This window comes from Trachypithecus francoisi, unplaced genomic scaffold (genome assembly GCF_009764315.1).
Source record: "Trachypithecus francoisi isolate TF-2019V2 unplaced genomic scaffold, Tfra_2.0 Lachesis_group17, whole genome shotgun sequence".
Lineage (NCBI taxonomy): Eukaryota > Metazoa > Chordata > Mammalia > Primates > Cercopithecidae > Trachypithecus > Trachypithecus francoisi.
Window position 1 is genome coordinate 21,266,464 of NW_022681462.1, and position 22,673 is coordinate 21,289,136.

General features: G+C 43.6%; 1 protein-coding gene across 1 annotated transcript; it reads right to left on the reverse strand.

The window, feature by feature from the left end:
- Window positions 1-3,632: 3,632 nt before the first annotated feature.
- FIGLA (folliculogenesis specific bHLH transcription factor) lies at window positions 3,633-16,885 on the reverse strand. The gene is made up of 5 exons (XM_033176788.1): window positions 16,652-16,885; window positions 13,575-13,727; window positions 11,653-11,877; window positions 3,963-3,997; window positions 3,633-3,705 (listed from the first exon to the last, which is right to left on the reverse strand). Exons 1-5 carry the CDS (start codon window positions 16,880-16,882, stop codon window positions 3,690-3,692), a joined length of 660 nt encoding a protein of 219 aa, XP_033032679.1. The 5' UTR covers window positions 16,883-16,885; the 3' UTR covers window positions 3,633-3,689.
- Window positions 16,886-22,673: the final 5,788 nt, after the last annotated feature.

Below are 22,673 nucleotides of genomic sequence, written 5' to 3' on the forward strand. Positions count from 1 at the left end.
TGATGGTTTTATAAGGGGTTTCCCCTTTTGCTCAGTTCTCATTCTCTCCTTGCCTGCCACCATGTAAAACGTCCCTTTGCTCTTCCTCCATTTTGGGCCAGGACTGTGAGTCCATTACACCTCTTTTCCTTTATAAACTACCCAGTCTTGGGTATGTCTTTATTAGCAGCATGAGAACAAACTAATACAGTTGGTCTCGCCTTCTATTCTCCTTCCTTCTCTTCATTTACACCATTCCCCCAATGAAGACAAGAGACCCAAAGCCCAGTAGATAAGCAAACAAAGCTACTCTTTAAGGTGGGGGAAGGAAAAAGGCTGTGATCAAACATCCCAGTGTATCTGTGAGGTTATTTATGGATGGGATTAACATTTGACTGAGCAGACCAAGTAAGGCAGATTGTCCTCCCTAATGTGGGCAGCTTCTGGACTCCAACTTAAACCATTGGCTCTCCTGGTTTTCAGACCTTTGGACTCAAGCTGCAACCATCCCATTGGCTCTCCTGAATCTCCAACTTGCTCACTGCAGATCTTGGTACTTCTCAGCTTCCATAAAGGCATTAGCCAATTTCTTACAATAAATATATAATCTCCTGTTGGTTCTTTTTCTCTGGAGACCACCAATACAGATTTTGGTACCAAGAGTGGGATATTGCTGTAAGAAATACCTAACAATCTAGAAGTGGCTTTGGAACTGCGTAATTGATAGAAAATGGAAGAGTTTTAAGATTTATGCTAGAAAAAGCCTAGATTGCCATAAAGGGACTGTTGGTAGAAATATGGATGTTAAAGATATTTCTGGTAAGCATTCAGAAAGAAAACAGGAGAGCTGGAGAGAAGCATTCATCTTCTCAGAGAAAAATCAGGAACAGAATGTTGGTAGAAATAAGGCTGAGGCATGAGAATTGCTTGAATTTGGGAGGCGGAAGTTACAGTGCACTGAGATTGTGCCATTGCACTCCAGCCTGGGTGACAGAGTGAGGCTCCATCTCAAAAAAAAAAAACAAGTGATCCTGCTATAAAGTGGCAAACAACCTGGCTAAATAGCATTCTAGCACTTTTGGGAAGGTAGAATTTGCAAGTGATAAAATTAAATATTTAGCAGAAGTGATTTCTAAACAAAGTATTAAAGGTGAGGTTTGGGTCCTCCTTACTGCTTATAGTAAAATTCAGAAGACATGAGATGAACTGAAGAAATCAAAAGCAAAAAGGAATCAGAGGCTGGGTGTGGTGGATCGTGCCTGCAATCCCAGCACTTTGAGAGGCTGAGGTGAGTGGATCACTTGAGGCCAGAAGTTCAAGACCAGCTGAGACCCTATCTGTACTAAAAATACAAAAATTAGGTGGGTATGGTGATGCATGCCTGCAATCGCAGCTACTTGGGAGGCCGAGGCATGAGAATCACTTGAACCCAGGAGGTGGAGGTTGCAGAGAGCCAGGACTGTGCCACTGCACTCCAGCCTGGGTGATAGAGACTGTCTTAAAAATTAAAAAAAAAAACAAACAGAACTTGGGGACTTGGAAAATTTCTTAACCTATCCATATTGCAAAAATTGAGAAAGGTTACTCTGAAGAGATCACTAAGGGTGTGGCTGAGCAACCATTTGATAAACAGATCATGAGTGTGACTCATATACCTAATTAGCCATCTCAGCTGCAGCCAGGAATACCCACGGGATTATACCAGAAAGACACTGATACCTGGAAAGAAAGAGGACAGAGAAAGTGGGAAAGAATAAAGGTAAGTTGTCAGCCTTCTCAGATTCTATAGGACTAGACCATATCACTCTTTGGCTACAAACATGCACTATTTAAGCAAAAGAAAGAAATGACCCCAAAGGCAATTCAGAGATCAGGGCTGCCACTCAGAGTGAGTGAGTGAGTGAGTGAGAGTGTGTGAGTGTGTGTGTGTGTGTGTGTGTGTGTGTGTGTGTGTGTGTGTGTGTGTTTTGATGAGGTCAGGGCAGGGGGACACGGGGAGGAGAAGAGCTGAGCTCCTCCTCAGTTTCTGAGGGCAGGTCACCCTGCCAAGCCACAAGGATGACACTACATCAAAGCAAAGAGGATTTATTCTTGAGGCTTAAGATATAATGGGATTTGCCTCAATAGTTTTGGACTTGCTTGGGACCCATCAACCCTTTGTTTCCTATTTTTCCTTTTTGGAATAGGAATGTCAATCCTACACCTGTCTCACTACTGTGTTTGGGGCACATGTAACTTGTCTGGTTTCAGAGGTTCACAGCTAGAGAAAGATAGGAATCATAGCTCAAGTCTCACCCATACCTGATTTAGAAGATATTTAGATGAGACTACTTTAATGTGAGAATGAGTTTAGATTCTGGGGGCTGTTGGGGTGGAATGCATATATTTTGCATGTGATAAGAAAATGAATTTGGGGGAAGGGCTAGGGGCAGAATGCTATGAACAGCATATGTTCACCCAAAATTCATATACTGAGAGCCTAATCCCCAATAAGGCTGTATTTGGAGACAGAGTCTCTAGGAGGTATTAAGATTACACGAAGTCATTAGGATGGAGCCCTGATCCAATAGGATTCGTGCCCTTATAAGAAGGGAAACCAAAGCTAGCTATCTCTCTGCCATATGAGGACACAGTGGCAAGGCAGCCATCTGCAAGCCCAAAAGAGAGCCCTCATCAGAAACCGAACAATGCCAGACCATAATCTTGAACTTTCCAGCCTCTAGAACTATGAGAAATAAATTTCTGTTGTTAAGCCTCCCCGTCTATAGTATTTGTTATGGCAACCTGAGCTAATGATACTTTCTGTACCTTGGTTTTCCCATCTGTGAAATGGGGATAATTATGCCTTTATCTTAGGCTTATTGTAAGAACAAGTTAACACATGGAAAGCATAGAGAACAGAATCCAGCATATAATAAGTACTATGTCTTTGTGAGCAACTGTTATAAAGACGAAGTCTCAAGGTGCTTGGCTGTCTACCTTGCACAAAAGGTGTCATTTGGCCTTAGCTGGGTATTTAAAAACACTTGAAAACTCTCACCCCCATTGGCCAATGTTTACAACTCTTTTAGCTTAAGTCTGCATTTCTATTAATTTCTATTGGAAGGGTAACAGTCACTTATTTCTCAAAGCAATGAAAAAAAGATGGACTGAAAGATATTAGATGTAGGTCCCCAGAGGATGATGATGAGTTGGAAGCAAAGGCTGAAGCCCCTGAAGCCTATTTCTTCGAAGCATGAAGTTAAGGAGAAAGTAGAGTGGAGTAAACTTGAGACAGGCAAGGCTATTTAAAAGGGTAATTGTTAAACTCTGCATTATTGCAAAATTTCTTTTTTAAAAAAGAGACTCCCTCCAGGCACAGTGGCTCATGCCTGTAATCCCAGCACTTTGGGAGACTGAGGTGGGTGAATCACCTGAGGTTGGGAGTTCGAGACCAGCCTGACCAACAGGGAGAAACCCTGTCTCTACTAAAAATACAAAAATTAGCTGGGCGTGGTGGTGCATGCCTGTCCCAGCTACTCAGGAGGCTGAGGCAGGAGGATTGCTTGAACCTGGGAGGCAGAGGTTGCAGTGAGCCGAGATCATGCTATGCCACTCCAGCCTGGGTGATAAGAGTGAAACGCTAAAGAGAGAAAAAAAAAAAAAGACTCCAAAACTTTCAAGACTGCATTTATTTGTCTCTAGAAGGTAACCCTGGGCCTTTTCATTTTTCATACTTGTGGAAGTCTGAAACACAGAAAAAATTCCATTATAAATAGTTAAAAATAAGAACAGTTTACAAAAGAAATACAATAATGAAATATGCAAAAAAAATTTAATTAGTAATCAAAGATGTTTAAATTTAAAGATACCACTTTTTTACCCATTAAGAGTCCATCTTTTAATAGAGGTCATTGGTAAGAATGTGATGGAATTAGCACTCTTATTATACAGCCAGTGGTGTTATAAACTGGCACGATGCATCAAGTTATAGAGTGACCTACCTGTGACTCAGCAGTTCTACTTCTGGGAATCTATCCTGCAAAAACAATACAAAATACAGAAAGGGCTAAACACATCAGTTATTTGTCATGTTTATGAGAACAAAAAAACTGAGAACATAGTGGCCAACAGTAAGACAATTGTCCCACCTAATGGGTCACATAAACATGCCAGTGATAGAAAAATCAAGAACAGGCACACAATGTTATGTATCTGACAATTTTTTAATTTTAGTTGCAAAGGAAAAGAAATTGGAAGGATTTTAGTGTATTTCCATCAGGGTTTTACTAGCGTGGCAAGATCATTTTGTCTCTGCTCAATTTTCTGAAACTCTCAACTTGAAGAAAAAATAAACCCATGACTGAAAAATAAAGCCACTCAAGTCATGGTCAGGCAGTTTGGATACTGAAATCCATTAAGTATATATCACTATGGATGGTAAAGCACTGCAATCAAATGCTTTAACTTAGCCTTAAACATTTATCTATTTTCTAGTCCACCCTCCTTTACATTTCAAGGTTCAGTTTTGTTAGAATGAAAGTGATTAAAAAGGACTTAACACTGTTATACCCACATCCCCCCAACCCCAACACTTCATTGACTTGCCGATATTGGGCAAGTTACGTCTGTTCCTTAGTTTCCTCACATGTAAAATGGATATAATTGTTTGTATAGCACAGGGTGGTTGTGAAAATTAAATAGGTTAATATGTATATGCTGCCAGGAACAGTCTCTGACAGAAAATATGTATGAGTAGCTTTTTTTTCTAATCTTGATCGAGTCTTTCCACTATACATGTGATCAACCTTTCTTTTTATAGTTCAGACTTAGCTTTAGAAGCTTTATTTTTAAAATAAATTTTAATTTTTTACATATTTAGAATTTTTTATACTTAAGAGACAAATTTATATATATTTACCTGAAGGATTAAAGGATGACTGGATACTGCCTATAGTCTAGTGCATTTTAGAACATTTGTTTTCATTTATTTTTAAGAGTTAGCTGGAAAATTTCAGAAATGTAATATTTAAGTATGAGAATAGAAAACTTGCCAAAGTTTATAAATGTTGTCTTTATTGTCACAGCTCATTAAAAATTGGCTGTTGGTCTCATCTAAGCCAAAGAGTTTAAGGTCCAAGAAGAGGGTAGTCTGAAGAATAGAAACCCAGTCTGTTGCTTAATGTCTTTAAGAAGGCAGGCACACTCCAATTGTTGGCGGCGTGGCTGCAGAATTTGACATATTATCCAATGTACATTCCTCCACCCACTGAGCCAGGCTTGATGAGGGAGATGGAGGTAAATAGAAATCGTTGCTCACTCAGCTTTAGAGTTCAGTCCCTGTTCCTATAATAATCTGAAAAGCAAGGCTCACCTTTCCAAAGTCCCAGAGAACTACAAGCATAGGCACCATCACAGCATCAGAACCTAAATCCCCAAAGTATAGAGAGCACAGTAAAATCCCAGGGCTATAAATGCAGTCGCTGGAGCAGCCTTCCTCTGAGCCACTGTGCCCTTAGACCAGGGCAGCAAAACCCAACACCTTACTAGGTGAAATATGCTACTGTGGTGTAGTAACGAGCGGGGAGGACTGGGACAAACCAGAAAGCACCCACCCCATTAAAAAGGAAACAACTTTGGAAAATACTGGGCTGACTAATCTCATCAGAATATGCCCCATAGGCTATCAGCGAACCCCAGGGCAGATGACTGTTCTTCTCAAGCAAAGGGAGACCCATCACTTACTGTGGTAGAATTTTTACCATCGCATAGAGCCACTACCTGGGGGGATATGAGATGGACGACAGAAGAGGCTCAGGGCTTTCCCAAGGTACTAATGAATTCATCCCAACTAGCTAAACCATCTCATTTCAGAGCTTAAAATGCTATAGGAAGAAATGCCCCCAGTGACTAATCTCACAGATTACCACAACTTGGAACAGGAGTGGTAGGAGTCTACCATCCACATAGGCTTCTTTCTCTCAGAAACTCTCTCCAGGAACATTCCCATGACATGCCAGAGTTTGGAGGTATACACTGGCAGCATACCCAGGCCCCTGGAACAGACACTATGTCTCTCCATATGTCCTTTTCCAAAGGCCCTCAAGCCCCAGCGCTCTTGGCATCTCACTCCAAAATTGAGGGTGGTCTTTGTCTAGAGACATGGTCTCTACAGTGTCACTGGCAGCTCTGAACAAAATTTAGAGCCATGCATAATCTGAAATGCCAGAGCACAACCACAGGTGGCAAAGAGAAGGAATATACAATGGCAAGACAGCAAACACCTTGCCATCTAGCAACGCCAACCCCACTACGGCAAAAACCTACACTTCGAAGTTCTAATTTTCAGCAGGCCTCTCCTGGACCTTGAAATTAATTTTTCTTCCTACCAACACCATATGCTGTGGCTTCACATGGCTCATGGTCCTTTCTGTCTGCACGAATACATGCCAATTCATTCCCCTAGTGAACCTGCTCTGGCCCCAGAAGTTAATCTCCATCCCTGTCATCAGCAGATTCTCATGTACTTCATTCAGGACTTTGCCTCCCAGGAATGTTGTTGATCTTGCACAGCCTGCTCTGACCCCATCTCCAAATCCCCCAAAATGCCCGTCCCTGCCACCACCAGGATTTCACTCCCCGGGTCCTCATCAAGGGCAGGGAAAAGGGTACCACTCCTGCAAACTGAAGCTGGAGAGGGCCTGCCTCCCACATCTTAAGCTCCTCTGGATACGAGCATTTCTGTCCAATGAGCCACGTTAACTGTCACCGGTTCTCTAGTCTGGTCAGGATCCTGAAACCTTACGGAGTCAGCCCTTCAGGAAAGCTGGGCTAAACTTTATGAGGATCCTTTTGTCAAATAAAGGTCAGCCTGAGCATCAATTCCTTGGACACTTCTTATCTTGAGCCCATCCTGGTTCCTGACTGTAAAATGCAAACTTTTTATAAAGTTAATAAAGGTGATATTAAACAATTGCTCAACTCACATATAATGAAATATCTCAGAGATAAATGTTAACAAAGAGAAAACTAGCCAGAAAGACGGCTGCACAATAGGTACTTCAAAGAAAATGCAAGTTCTTCTCCCTCCTGAACAATTCAGTACTAATGTCATTAGTTGGGTCACAGTTAGGTAGTTAGAAGCCACAGTGACCCAAAGTGAGGTGGTATCAGAGCCCAAGCAGGGTGAGATGGCACCCACATATAGAGGCAGCCCAGCATAGGATATCAGAGACCCAGCAGATGAGGGGCATGTTCACACAGAGGGTGTGGGCCAGTGCAAACATGGTAGAGCCCAATCAGATGGGAACGGCAGCCCCATGAAAGGGGTGGAGGCCTGGCCTGGGGACTCAGAGCCCAAGCTGGGTAAAAAGTCCATGGAAAAGGGCAGTTCAGCATGGAGTAGGGAAACCTGAGCGGAGTAGGCCAGGCACTCGTGTGCAGGTGATTTCGCCAGAGCAGGGAGAGGAGGAATTCACATATGGGGGGACCTGCGTGGAATGTCAGAGCCAAGAAAGAGGTTTTTGCGGAGGTACAGCTTGCCACGAGTGTTAAAGTTCAAGGGGGTGAGGAGAACAGCCATGTGGTGAGGGGATGGCAACAGAAATGGGAGACGGGTTATATACAGGGGCATCCTCAGATAAGTGACTGATTCCAGGGCTGGGATGGAAAAGTACAAGATGAGCTTGGAACATCTTCTGCCAAAAAAAAAAAAAAAAAAAAAAGGAAATGATCAAATAATTATGATGACATATCAAACAGAAAGACTGCCAGCTTAAGGAGCTTTCGCTGGCCACAGTGGGGACAATTTGAGCAATAACGTAATAAAAAATGATAGTATATAACAATCCACTGAATTAAATAGAAAACCATGAGCTCATACTAATATAAAAATGTCTATATAAAAACAACCAAAATGTTCTAAAATATTTAAGTGAACAGTTAAACTGTGGCGCATCCACACCACAGATTACTACTCAGCACAAAGCAGAGGAACATTTATACAATGTGGATGATCTCAAGGGCATCATCTGAGCAGGAAAAGACCATCTCTAAAAGTCACATAATGTATGGTCCCATTTTTATAGCATTCTCAAGATTAAGTATAGAGGTGGAGAACAGATTAGTGACGTCCAGGAGTTTGGAAGAATGGAAGGTTGGGAGCAGAGTGTGGGTGTGACCATAAAGGGGCAGCATGAAGGAGATCTTTGTGGTGATGGAACAGTTCTGCATCTGGATTGCAATGATGATTCCATGAATCCACACATGTGATAAAACAACATACAACTATGCATACATGGTACCAATGTCAATTTCCTGGTTTTGATATTATACTATAGTTATAGAAGATGCAACCATTGGGGAAAACTGGGCTACGGATGCTTCTCTGTACTATTTTTGCAACTTCCTGTGAATCTATAATTATTTCCAAATTACAAATTTGATAAATGTAGAATGTTTGATGAGTAATGAGATATTTACGTAGTTTCAAAGCACCGCCTCACAAAATACATATTAATTACAAAGGAAAAAGATTAACTATAAAGTGAAAGGCTTGGCAGTCACCACCTTAAGCAAGTGATCAAAGTGAATATCATTAGAAATAGAATAAATCAAAATCTGCCCCATGTAACAGGATGCAATGAGTAGAAAACAGCATCACTTTTGTTATTCCTGCTGACGATGCATATCTGAATCTAATCAAAAGGAAACAGACAAATGCTGATCAAGACACACTCTATAATAAACAACTGGCCTGGTAAGCTCCAAACGTGACATGGTTATAAGTCACAGAAGCTCTGAGAAACTCTCCTTCCAGACCGAAGGAGCCATGGCAACTAAACGTAATTCATGATTCTCAGCTGGGTCTTTTTGCTAGACGAGACATTATTGAGACTACTGGTGAAACTTGAATGGGACCTGAGGATTGTATGGCAGTAACACAACATTCATCCCCAGACTTAGTGGTTGCATTGTGGCCACGCAGGGGAATGTCCTGTTTGTAACAAATGTACACTGAAGCCTTAGGGGCGATGGGACATCAGGTTGACCCTCAAATGTATCAGGAAAAAAGTTCTTTGTACTGCACCTGCAAACTTTCTATAAGTTGACTATTGTTTCAGACTAATTTTTTTAATTTTAAAAATGAATGGCTGGGCACGGTGGCTCACGCCTGTAATCCCAGCATGTCGGGAGACTGAGGTGGGCAGATCATGAGGTCAGAAGTTCGAGTCCAGCCTGGCCAACATGGTGAAACCCCATCTCTACTAAAAATACAAAAATTAGCTGGGCATGGTGGTGTGAGCCAGCTACTCAGGAGGCTGAGGCAGGTGAGTTGCTTGAACCTGGGAGGCAGAGGTTGCAGTGAGACGAGATCGTGCCACTGTACTCCAGCCTGGCAACAGAGCGAGACTCTGTCTCAGAAAAAAAAAAAAAAAAGAATGATTTGAATGTAAAAGGATGAAAAATCCTTGACAAAACTGATGAAATTCTGGAATGCTTCTGCAAAAAAAAGGCACTCTTTACGATCAGGCCTCAGAAGTCATACTTGACAGTAGTGACATGCACTGTCTATAAAAATCTCAAACGTCGAGTCTTCCTTGGTTCATTCTACAAATTAGCACTCTTCCAATTAACAACAAACTTGGTTGGCTAAAAAGACTAAAACTTAAGTGTTTTATTCCCTTTTCTGAAGAAAATTCCAGTCAGAACATTTCTGGCTTTTACTAGGAAATGTTAGTCCCCACTCTAAATTAGTGTACTGTACATGGCCTATGCCCAGGATCAATTATCCTCGGAAAACCAGGACCTCCCATCATACGTACTTGCTACTAGTACTGCCAAGCACAGACCTGCTCTGCTACTGCAGAGGCTCCTGTCCAAGCCCAGGTCCAACAGGACTGGCAGGAAGGTGTAGCCAGGTGGCTCACCATGAGAGTGACATGATGATACCTACCTGAGGAGGATCAATGAGGATTAAGTGCAAGTCAGATTTTTACCTTGATACTAGCATTTGCAGAAGCATTACTCTTCTTAGATAGTCAGGTTCGAGGTCTAGCTCAGGTCATTTCTTCACTTTTTTTTTTTTTTCTTTTTTTGGAGACGGTGTCTCACTCTGTCACCCAGGCTGGAATGCAGTGGCATGATCTCAGCTCACTGCAACCTCCCCTCCCGGGTTCAAGCGATTCTCCTGCCTCAGCCTCCTGAGTAACTGGGACTACAGGTGCCCACCACCATGCCCGATTTTTAGTAGCAATGGAGTTTCACCATGTTGGTCAGGCTGGTCTGGAACTCCTGACCTCAGGTGATCTGCCCACCTTGGTCTCCCAAAGTGCTGGGATGACAATTGTGAGCCACCGCACCTGGCCCCACTCTTTTGTTGTTCTTGTTCTTAGTCATTCCATGTCAGCTTACGTAGCAGCAACAGGAATTCTGTCTCCTATGGGTTGACTGGCCAGGGAAATCTTATATCACAAGTGGTCAGAATATGAAAATCTAGACTGAGCATATGCACAAATGAATCCTTAGAACACATTAATCAAATCAGAAATGGAAGCCAAGGCCGCCCACTGCCGCTTTCCCCACACCCCTGCCCCCACCAGCCAGCAAGAAGCCTGTAGGACCTCAAATCAGAGCACAACATTGGTGAGAGCCAAGTGAGAAAACTCAAAACACTGGCTACAGAGCTGGAATACCTGCGGCCCATTATTGCTCACTAATCAATGTTGATTGCTCATGAGTCAAGAAAATTTGGTATCTGTCCAAATGACATGACAGGTATTATGCCAGATACTTTGCTGACATTATGTCATTTGAAGTTAGTTATCTTATATACAAGGTAGGTACAATTATTATACCCATTGCTCAGATGGGGAAAACTGAGGATTAGAGGCATTCAGCAGCTCATGCAAGATTACACAGCTAGCAAGTGGTAAAACCAGGGTTTAAACCTTAGCAGTCTGTTTCCAAAGCATACTCTCAACTGCTCACCTAAACTGCCTCCTTCCAACCACCATTTGTGACTCCACAGTCCCCACTGTCCCTTATATCGTACCATGCAACATGTTTGTTACGGCATGCTTACTGCATATTCCTATACACCTTTCTTATTTCAATAGTAATTGTGTTGCTGGGTAGGATAGAGCAGGGGGCCTCATTTATGTATACCAGTTCACAGCAAGGGCAAAAAGTCCACTTCTGGACTTGGAGAAGCATGCTGCCACTTCCAGCTGTCTCTTTAGTTGACAAAGTAGTAAGAGACAATAAACTGCTTTCTTTCATTTAAAATGTTGTCTTACAACCAGCACCACCCTCCCAGCTCCAACCCCCACCAACACACACACACAAAAGTATCACCAAGCATGCATCTTTATGTATGGCAAGCTACTTACTTCTTTTTCTGGAGACCACGGAGTCCAGAAAACCTTTTGATGGATTAAATAGGATCATTTAAAAGATAAACTTAGGTCTGTATTGGGTGGTTCTGGAGGAGTTTCCCCTTCCCTGGAGCTGCTTACCAGTTAATTTAGAAACAAAATAATCTCCCAAACTAGTAAACCCCACTGCCCCACCCAAGGGCTTTCATAAAATTATCTTGTTTTAATCACATTTTAGCATGGAAAAATTACTCATATCTCAAAGTATACATTTTACGGTTTTGATATCTGTATGGCTACTTAAGAAGGAATATTTTACCAGACTTCTGGTTGGGGAGATAACGTCAGTCGTAGACATCACACCCTGGCGACAAGTATGCACCGGCTCACCACTGCCACCATCTGCCCAAGGCCCTTCCTCTTCATTCTTCAAGCCGAAAGCACAGCTGATACGTTGGGTGATGTTTCTTGATAGCTCTCTAGCCGAGGATATATGTGGTTCAGAAGTGTCATTACTGTAGCTCTGCTCATCTGGGTCTTGTTTCTGGAAACCATATTTAGTTGTCAAACAGTATAATATGACAGAAAGATTTTGATGACTTAAACCAATACATTTCCAAGTTTTAACTGATGAGGTTTCATTTAAGTGATAAGGGCAATGCTTAAGTTACCATGGAGAGAAAAAGCATTGTTCAATTGACCGTATTTTGTTCTCCTATAAACTTAAAATGTTATGCAATAGGTAACTGCATTAAACATATTATGGCATGGAACAGATTGTATGTTTTACAATGAGCAAAGCACTTCTGTTACACAATTAACATGCAAGAAAAAACTAAGGTAGCCACCTGCACATGTCCAAACACTGTGACCATAACACAATCCAACCATCCAGTTTGGCCAACAGGACAATCCACTCCTGCCATTGCAGAATGTAGCTTTCTAGCAGTCACCTGGCTAGGACTAATGGAGAAGAAAAAAATATTCAAAGGTACTATGATATACCTGGAGATTTCTGCCCCAAATTTCTAGGATAATTGTTTCTTTTCTCTCTAGTGTCTCCCTTCTGTTCCTAAACATGATCAAATTTCTACTTAGGAAAGACCTTCACTTGATCTAACAACTTTTCTGCCCTTTTTTTTTTTTTTGGCAGGGGGTAGGGGGAGTGGAGGTGGGGGGGGGGTGGTTCTTCTTTCCACTTTGAACTGCTAGGTTAAATGGACTTGAAGTTTGCCACTTTCCTCTGAATCTGCTTGGATTCCAGATATTTACCAATCATGCACCCTCAGTCTCCTCCAAGTTAATGCCCAGCCCAATTCTCTTTTACCTTTCAGGTGCTAGACATGGTGCCTTCCCCAGTCCTGGCCTTCCTCAGCCTCTCTGTAACCTCTCATACTCCTCACCTTTAGTTTCCTAAGGTTCTCTTCTCAATTTTATGACCCCATCTTGTTCCTCTACCTTCTTGCCACATTCTAATGATGATTCCTTCCTCCTACCAACAGAGTTGCTTAGGGCTCATTTTTAAGGCCTTTTCTCTCTTCCTATTTTGTCTCCCCAGATGACTGATTCATTTTCAGCCCATCAATGTTTGCCTCTCCCCGAAACAAGTCCATAAAACCAGCCCACACTTTACTCTGCCTAATGGACACTTCTGAGCTATCCCACTCTGATAATGGTGGTGACACTATGATACTTCAGTTGACAGGGCCATTTGTGTCATTCCTGCTGAATGGTTGCAAAATCCCATCAGAATGGTATCACCAGACCATTGCTGAGCTCTTCAGCTGGCCTCAGGGAGGGTCTCTCCTAAGAGAGGTCCTTTGGGGAAAAGAAATGCCTCTGCCTTCCTGTGTCCTGTCTGATGTGCACTCTACTGTAGGGAAACAACCACAGTGCTTTTAGGAAAGCCCCCTCCTATGTCCAGCTGTAGAAATCCTATCAAAGATTCAACAGTCAGGAACTAGGTGCCCTGGACAGTGACCACAGGCAAGTATAGATGGTCAGGGACTCAACGCCAAAGCTCATGTAGATCTGGGTTCAAATCCCAGTCCTGAGTTTTCATAGCTGTGTGGCCCTTAACTATTTTTGTTTTCCTTCTCTGTAAAATGAGGGTCACAAAAATAGCTCAGAGGATTGTTATAAACATTAAAAGTATACATATATCACTTGGCACAGTGTCTCGTACATAGACAAGGCCTAATAAATGGTGGCTAGCATTATTCTAAAATCTTACACCTTTACCTTTGAGTCTTTGGCTCCTCCCAAAAGATCACTGAGAACCTGGATATATTCAGTTGCACCTTTGAGGATATCAACTTTGCTGGGCTTCCTGCTTTGGGGAAGAAACGGCACAAGTGCCTTCAATTTGGCAAAACCACGGTTGAGATTTTTTATCTAGAAAACAAAAAGGCACAGTGAGACAGAGAAGCCAATTTGTACAGACATCTCCCCAAGCTACAGAAGGGGGTTGTTTCCACAGCCTCCTTGTCTGAGGGGCAAATCTAAACAGGCATATGCCCGAAAGAGTCACTGTTCCACCAGCAGTGCAGTTCATAGTAAAAGAAGAGGGAATGGCATAAACTTGGTACTGAGGGCAGAAGGGCTGCAAGGTATATTCACGTTCATGCTGACCTCACTCCTCTTCCTTTGAGAGTGTACCCGCTGTATCATAATGCAGAGGCAGTAGAGGTGTGGCTAAAATCTGAGTCAACTACACCCAGGTTTAAAATCCAGGTCTATCACTTACAAGAGTGTGTGGAATACTTCACATCACTAAGCCTCAGTTTGTTCATCTGCAAAGTGGAAAATATCTCAAAGCTTTCTGGGGCGGGGTGTGATTAAGTGATATAATGTACACATAAGATACCTCACCCAAACCCGGCACATAGGAAGTCCTCAAGAAGTGGTGTTGCTGCTGATGAATCAAATGTACAAATACTTGTCAACTCAAGCACTGAGCCATCCGCTCTTCAACCTCTTTCCCCACCGAGTTAATGATATAGAGGCAAGGGTGAGAATCCAGAGAGTTGGTGAGACTTCAAAGGCTCCTCATATTTTATTTTTCTCTATTCTCCAGCGTCTAATCCCTGTCTCTGAAGGGCTATAATTCTGATGGTCACCCCCCTGGGAGACACAGGCCTTGGGAGAACTGGTTCCCACTATACCACAAAGTCAATATATTTTGAGTATATCCTACCTGGAGCAAACCAGGCAAGGGACATAGTTTGCCATTTCACAGGAGAATACAACAACCAGTCCGTGTATAAAAAGAATTTAATAATCAAAGAACTACAAACTAAAACAGAAATTAGATGCCATTTTTCATGTATCAAGGTGGTAACATTTTGTTTTATTATACCCTGGATCAGGGATAGCATGAAAAAGAGCACAGTCCTAGATCTGTAAGAAGGGATAGGCCGGGTGCGGTGGCTCAAGCCTGTAATCCCAGCACTTTGGGAGGCCGAGACGGGCGGATCACGAGGTCAGGAGATCGAGACCATCCTGGCGAACACAGTGAAACCCCGTCACTACTAAAAATACAAAAAACTAGCCGGGCGAGGTGGCGGGCGCCTGTAGTCCCAGCTACTCGGGAGGCTGAGGCAGGAGAATGGCGTAAACCCGGGAGGCGGAGCTTGCAGTGAGCTGAGATCCGGCCACTGCACTCCAGCCTGGGCGACAGAGCAAGACTCCGTCTCAACAAAAAAAAAAAAAAAAAGAAGGGATAAAAATTAGTAAACCTATCTAGAAAGGAATTGGGCAACTTGTATCAAAAGCCATTCGATTGTATATGCCTTAAGTCTCAGTAATTTCACTTGCAGCATTTTATTCTAAGGAAATTATCAGACACGCACATAGAGTTACATCGATAGTTATCAGTAAAAAGCTACAAAGAGCAAACATGCCTAATAAGAGACTGAATACATTATGGTCCATTTTTGGACAGACTATGCACTCAAAAACTATTCTTTGAAAGAATACTTAAGAATATAAGAAAATGCTTTTGATAATGTTAAGTGGAAAAAATTACACAAATATGTACTGAATGACAATTTTGTAAAATTATATATATATATGAATCCACAAAACTAGAAAAAAAGACTGGGTGGATATACACAAAAATGTTCACAGTAGTTATATCTGTGTTGTGAGTATCGCTTAACCTCTTCAGTCATTTCTGTCTTTTCCAAGTGTATTAATATTACCATTATAAACAATAATATAGCTCGTTAGTGTTTTGGTGGATAAAACCAGGACTGATTCTCTGGAGAAGACAATTTCTTCCTAGTGGGAAGGACCACTTAAACTATTAGGTCATAATCTCTTTGTAGGGCCACCAAATCAGATCACAGGTTCTGGCCATCAAGAGTCTAGTACCAGTAAAAGCAGGAGACTTAGAGAAGTCTCCTACTCTCCTGTCGTCCTTTCTCCGCTTGCCCTCTCCCTGCAAAGCTCCTACTTGATTCACTGGGACATTTCTAAAAGGCCTGGGGTGCTTAGGAACAGCCCCCGGCGGAATTTCTCTCCGCAGTTCCAGGCCTGAACGTGCGCTCTTGCACCCCTCACCCTTCCCTCTCCCAGATTCGCCTCTGCTGCAACCAAACCCATAGAATGCAAACGCTAGGAAGGAGAACATGTCTCCCAAGTTTGGGGCTGAGTTTCGTTAGAGATAGTAAAATCTACCAGCAGGTGCCGCTCCAACCACGGCCCACAGGACCCTTCCCGTTTGCGAGATTGCTGCGGCTCGACTGGGAAAGTCACTTTATCTTGACAGAGTTGAGTGAGAGTCTTGGGTGCACACTGGGACGTCGTGTTTCGTTACTTTAAAAAAGAAAAGTCACTTCCGTCAGGCCCCCCTTTCTCCTCACCCTCGTGTGTGCTTCGAGACCGAGATGCAGAAAGCAGAAAAAGGAGCGAAGGGGATCCCTGTGCGCCCCAAGCACCCACCAGAGCCTATAATGTGAGATGAAAGCTCACCCCCTGCGCGCGAAGCTTTTAAAGCACCTGCCCAGGGAGACATTTTTGAAGTTGTCAGCGCCCCTCCTCTGTCCCCTCCCGGACCCGGGTCCTGCACAAATCCTGGAGGGTTAGCGGGCGAGGCGACCAACGCAGCGGCCGCCAACGAGCAGCTGCACAGAGGTGCAGAGGAAGGAGGCCACTGCCGTTCTCCCGACAAGCTGGGGGCGCGGGAGGCCTCGGGAGCTCGAAGTCGCCTCGAGCGGGGGTGGGCGGTGAGTGGGCCCCCGGGTGTTGACCAAGTGTTTGGTGGTGAAGCAGGGACTGGGAGGGGGGAGCGAGCGTCGACCCTGGGGACCCCTCACCCGCTCACGCTCCTTGGCGTTGGCCACACGCCGCCGCTCCAGCACCAACTGGAGGTTTTCGGTGGACGAGTAGCCGCCTGAGGGCAGCCGCTTGAGCCGGCAGACAGCCGCCAGCTGGGGCAGCGGCCCGAACTGCTCCCGCAACACGTCTTCTAGCACCTCGGCTTGCGGGGCGCACAGGAGCGCGGGCGGCGCGGCGCGGGGATCTAGGGCGCCGGGCGCGGGGTCCATGGCGAGGTGGAGGCAGCTGAGGCAGGGCTTTCACCGGCGCACCTGGGGCCGCACGAGGCCCGGGCGGGGGCGGGGCGGAGGCGGGGGCTGGACCACCTGCACCCATTCCTCTGCAGCATATTCCAATCCCGGCCTGCTCTCTGGAGGCTGCGCCAAGGCATCGCGTTGAAGCAGCCGCACAGGTGCGAATCGGGAGCACTGGAGCGCAGTACCGGCTGCACACTGGAACTGCCGGCAGCGTGGTGGTGGTGTTTTTCTCAATCCACTTGCCACAGTTCCAGTCCCCCAAATTCCCATTTAATCAGTCTGGGTTGGGGCCTGAGCTTCTGGATATGTGTATACGGAAAAATGTGATGGATAGCCACAAAACTTTTTAAAGAATTCGTTTTGAAATAAAAGTTGCGGAGAAAATGGCAAGAGTTTCTAAGAGCTCCTGTGTCCCCTTCGCCACGCTCTCTACTTAATAAGTTTTCACGTTTCCTCCATTGCCCTCTTTCTCGCTGTGAATATTCTCATTTTCATTATTCTTTTTCCATTTTATTTGAACTATTTTCTTTTTTCGCGGGTGGGGGGATACATCGTTTTATTCATTTTCTCCCTTTTCCACACAGACTTTTATTGTCAACACAGCCAAACACAGTTGTTACTTCAGAAGATGTGCTGGAAAATAGCGATCCCGAACTTGTTAAATAGTAGAGTACAATTTAGTATTTTAGAAATAATTAGCTACATCTTCTGTTTTGACTAGATTACTCATGAGAGTTTGTTTCTCTGGAGGTTATCAATGTAACTGGAACATTCTGATCTTGCAACTGGAAATCAGACATGTTTCTGGAAGCCCTCTGTAAAATTCTTCCAGGCATAAAAATACTTTTTTTTTTTTAAGTCTGAGAAAATATATTTTCTCCATTTTTTGTTTTAGGTTCAGGGGTATATGTGCAGGTTTGTTATGTGGGTAAATTGTGTGTCGCTGAGGTTTGGTGTACGAATGATCCTGTGGCCTAAGTAGTGAGCCTAGTACCCAATAGGTATCCTTCCAATACACGCCCCCCTCTTACCTTCCCCTCAAGCAGACCCCAGTGTCTATTGTTCCTATCTTTGTGTCCCTGTGTATTCAATGTTTAGCTCTCACTTATAAAGTGAGAATGTGCAATGTTTGGTTTTCTGTTCCTGTGTTAGTTCCCTTATGATAATAGTGTCTAGCTGCATCCATTGATCTATTCTTTTTTAAAAGTTTTTAAGTTGCAGACCTGCTATCATATCACCTCTAAATACTCCAGTGGGTATTCCCCCTAAACAAGGCCTCTCTTCCACACAACCACAACACAACCACTCAAACTAGGAAGTAAGCATTGGTACTATGCCACCATACAATCCATGGACCCCATCCAAGTACCACCAGCTGTCTCAACAATGTCTTTTTCCCTTCTGGTTGGAATCCAATCCAGGAGTACAAGTTTTATTTTGTTGTCCTATTTTTACTCTCCTTCATTCTGGACCGTTTCCTCCATCTTGTCCTGTCTTCATGCCCTTGACAGTTTAAAAGAGTAGGGGCCTTTCATTCTGTAGTATGTCCCTCAACCTGGGGCTCTCTGCTATTTGCTTATGTCCAGACCCCAGCCATGCCTTCATGGAGGGACTCCGTATAAATGATGCTGGGCTCTTCTCAGTGCATCACATCAGGAAGTACATGAGGTTGATCTGCCCCACCACTGGTGATGTTAACCTTAATTGCCTGGTCAAGGTGGTGGTGTCAGGTTTTTTCACCCTAAATTGATATTTTGTGGGCCAGCTGCGGTGGCTCACGCCTGTAATCCTAGCACTTTGGGAAGCCGAGGCAGGTGGATCACAAGGTCAGGAGATCGAGACCATCCTGGCTAACATAGTGAAACCCCCATCTCTACTAAAAAATACAAAAAAATTAGCCAGGTGTGGTGGCGGGCACCTGTAGTCCCAGCTACTCAGGAGACTGAGGCAGGAGAATGGTGTGAACCCGGGTGGCAGAGCTTGCAGTGAGCCTAGATCACGCCACTGCACTCCAGCCTGGGCGACAGAGCAAGACTCCATCTCTCTCTCTCTCTCTCTCTCTCTCTCTAGGGAGAGAGTGTGTGTGTGTTTGTGTGTGTGTGTGTAGATACTCCTTCTCATCCATTGTTGACTCCTGCCTGAATCAACCAGCACCATGAGTAGAGCCAAATGATTGGCATTCTACTGTGAAGAAGAGCTTTCTCTTCTTCCCATTCATTTATTCATTTTGTATTTATGTCAGCATAGGCCCATAAATTTCTGTTTTATTCACAGGATGTAATTTATTTACATCATTATTTTAATGCTCAATTTGTCCCAGATTTGGCCTATGGGAGGCCCTCTAAGCTGGCTCGTCTGTCGCTTTCATATGACCCCCTCATTTTTGTGCACTTTCTTGTACCAGGAAGGCTCTTCTCGAATTTTCCCAGCTCCAGCCCAAGAATCAGTCTATTCTTCTTTTAGTGGAAGTTAGGATTTAGAAACCAAGATCTGTATGCTTGGTTGCTCATTCCTTTTTGGATGTCATTGCTTCTAAGCCCTTTTTGCAGATATGACACATACATAGGTAAGTGCACATGCATATAATACATATAGCTATATCTGTGTATCTAAGTACATATATATTTAAAACCATGAGTTCACACTAATACCTCCAACTCCAACCAAACACCTCAGGTTCCTTCTAGTTTCCCTGCTTTCCTTTTTTGTAACTCCTCACCCCATATCTGCTTTTGTAACTCCCTTCACCAACAATGAGAAACTTGACTCACATTATCCTCAGTGTAATTACTTATTTGCTCAATCCCTGTACATAACCAATTTCCTAACCACATCAGCCACCTCTTTGACCCCACCATTCTTCAGCTTCCACTCTGACACCTCCTAGCAAAGGTCAAAGGAAAGAAGGGGACACACCAAATGTTTGACTGAGGTTCCTTGAGCATGGCCAGGGAATGGGGAAGTGTGACCTGCACATCACATCCTCTATATTGCTTATTTCACAATAAGCATGGGCCAATTCTGTAATTTAAAATATATTTTTAAGTATGAAAACATTTTGTTTGCTCAAAGTTGGTTTGGTGTTGTCTGCTGGCAGGCAGATGGAAGGCAACAAGGGCCAAACGTATGGGAACAAAGCTTAAAATGGAGATAGCTTACCCATTTACTTAACTTTCCTTGAAAGCATCATAAAGGACATCATTGATATTATTCTATTTTATTGCCAAACCTTGCAGTGAACAAGGTGGTATACATTAGGAACCCAGTGTGAGCACACCAGATTTGATTCTGTATTCTGTGTTCTTCCATAAACTCCAACTCTTAACTTTCTGGCCTCCGGTCTGTTAGATTCATACGTTATGTCATTGTTCTCAGGGAAAGCAATCACATGAACTGATTTAACCTAAAGTGTTACAGCTGATAGTGACTTAGTGCTGATACCTTGCCATACACCCAATAATACAATGGCCTAATGAACAAAAAGTTTCACTATCCTCTAACAGTGTGAAAGCTGTAGGTCAGCTCTGCTCCTCATGGTCACTTGGGGACTTATGTTCCTTCCAAATTATTGTTCTTCCATCCCTTAGGGCCAACTCCCCTAGGGCATTGTCATCATTGGCATGGCTGAGGCTCAGTCGCCACCATATCTGGGTTCCAGGAGAAGGGCATGGAAGAGATCTTAAGGCCTGACCAGAGGTGGCACATAGGATTCAACTCACATGCCATTGGCAGGAATTCACACATGGCTACACACGGATGCAAGAAAGGGCAGGGAATGTAGCCTGACTGGGGAGCCATGTGCCTGGCTACAATTCTGTTCAATGGGGAGAACGCATTTGGTTGACAACAGGAGTCTCTGTCCTAGTACCCCTCCTCTGTGCTCCAGTAGTGCCCATAAAACCTTTGCAAGATCATTTATTTCTCTTATTTTGGCTCCTGGAAGGAGGATCACTGGCCACAGCATCTCCAGCACCTATAGAGTGCTGGCTTGGCACAGAGTAGACATCCAATAAACATTTGTTGAATGACTGAGAAGGCAAATGAATGAATAATGCTTGCAATGAAGTAAAAAAGCTACTTTGACATGGGTAAAATAAGAACCTGCTTATTCAGGTAAAATCTTTCATGTTTTGCCACAACTACTTGACCCTATAATATATATCTGTGAATTAGTAAATAGATGAATGAAAAAGTTTACCTAAGATTACATAGAAAGTAGGAAGATCTCTCTGCCATGGAAAACTGAAGGATAAGTATCCTGTTAGATGCTGGAGATATACTATGGTTGGTGTACACAGTACTGGCTCAGTTGCATTCATCCTATACTACTCTATGGGTGTAGTAGGGAGTTTCCCCTTCCAGGCTGCCTGAAGTGTGTGAACATCTTTAGGTCCGATAATGCATTGCTTTCCTTGTGTTTGCTATTCCTGCTTATTGCCCTTCCTTTGTGGGACCAGACCTCTTAGGATGCAACTGATGACATCCTCTCTTTACTGCTTTTTTGTTTCCTGAGTCCTAAATACCTTGTAGCCCAGTACAATGCCAGCTGAATGGAGTCTACCCTTGGAGTAAGGATGGGGACACACAACTGTCTCAAAACACAATGCCCTTGAAGAAAGGGGATCCCTGTCTACTTTGTTGATTGATACAGACAGTAGGTCTCTGAGTCAATGGTGCAAAAAGCAGCGTAAGGCTAAAGGACCTTTTACCAATTTCTTATTGTTGCTCTGTTTCAAAAAGCAAGACATGTGCTTGCTTCAAATCATGTTTCTGACTTCAGCTCCATGACTATTACAGGTAGTTGGTAAAATTTCTCTGGCAATTGGCCTGTCTTGGTTTCTGCTGCTGCTGTCAGTTTTGCCTTTTTCTGTGTGTTATTATGTATTTTAGAGGGAAATGAGAAAACTCTTGGTCAAATGCCATTTTAAAGAGAAAGTTCCCCTAATCTGGCTTTAAATAACACATTTTTTGTTTTTCATTTAAAATTAAGAAAGCTATTTTTTCACTTAGGGAGAGTTACAAGGCATGCAGTAAGAAGGAACTCTTCACTTTTGCCTGATAACATAAGGCTGGGTGAGATGATGACTTAAGGCTGGGTGAGATGATGACTTAAGGCTGGCACATGTTGAGTGCTAACAAATGTCACCATTATTGTCACTTCTCTTGCTAGATAAGCTGTTTCCCTCCATGCTTGTGGGCAGCTAAGAAAAGGTCAAGACTGCTCTGTCTACTTGGGAACAATTAACCAATACTCCTCCCGAATCCTGCCCTGGAAGGGGAGGGCAGGGACGGGAAGGAAAGAAGGGGAACCTTAGCAGTAATCAGAACTCATACTCCAGGCAGAGGCTACAAGCAGGCCAGAGAAGCGGAATCTCGGTTTGGACCCCTGGATTTGGAGAATGAATTTTTCTGACTTTGGGCGGGGGGGACATTTTTGTTTGTTTTTCCCTTAGGCTTTATTGAAAGCCTGTTTATCTAGCCTGTTTTACTTGTGCAAAGGGGCCTATGAATGATATTCCTAAAGCCAGGAAGAGGTAATCATGCTGAGCAGAGTGAAAAAAAAATCAGGGTTTCAGGTTTTTTTGTTTTGTTTTGTTTTGTTTTGTTTTTTGTAGTACCTCTTTAACAAGCATCCCTTCCCTTCAGGAACTCCCACCCCAGGTGCCTCATCACCCGACCCCACCCCTTCCAGAAGGGATTGAGAGAGATAAGGTAGGTGCGGTGTCATTCCTGAGCTGTCTCCTTAGAGACCTCTGCAGGGAGC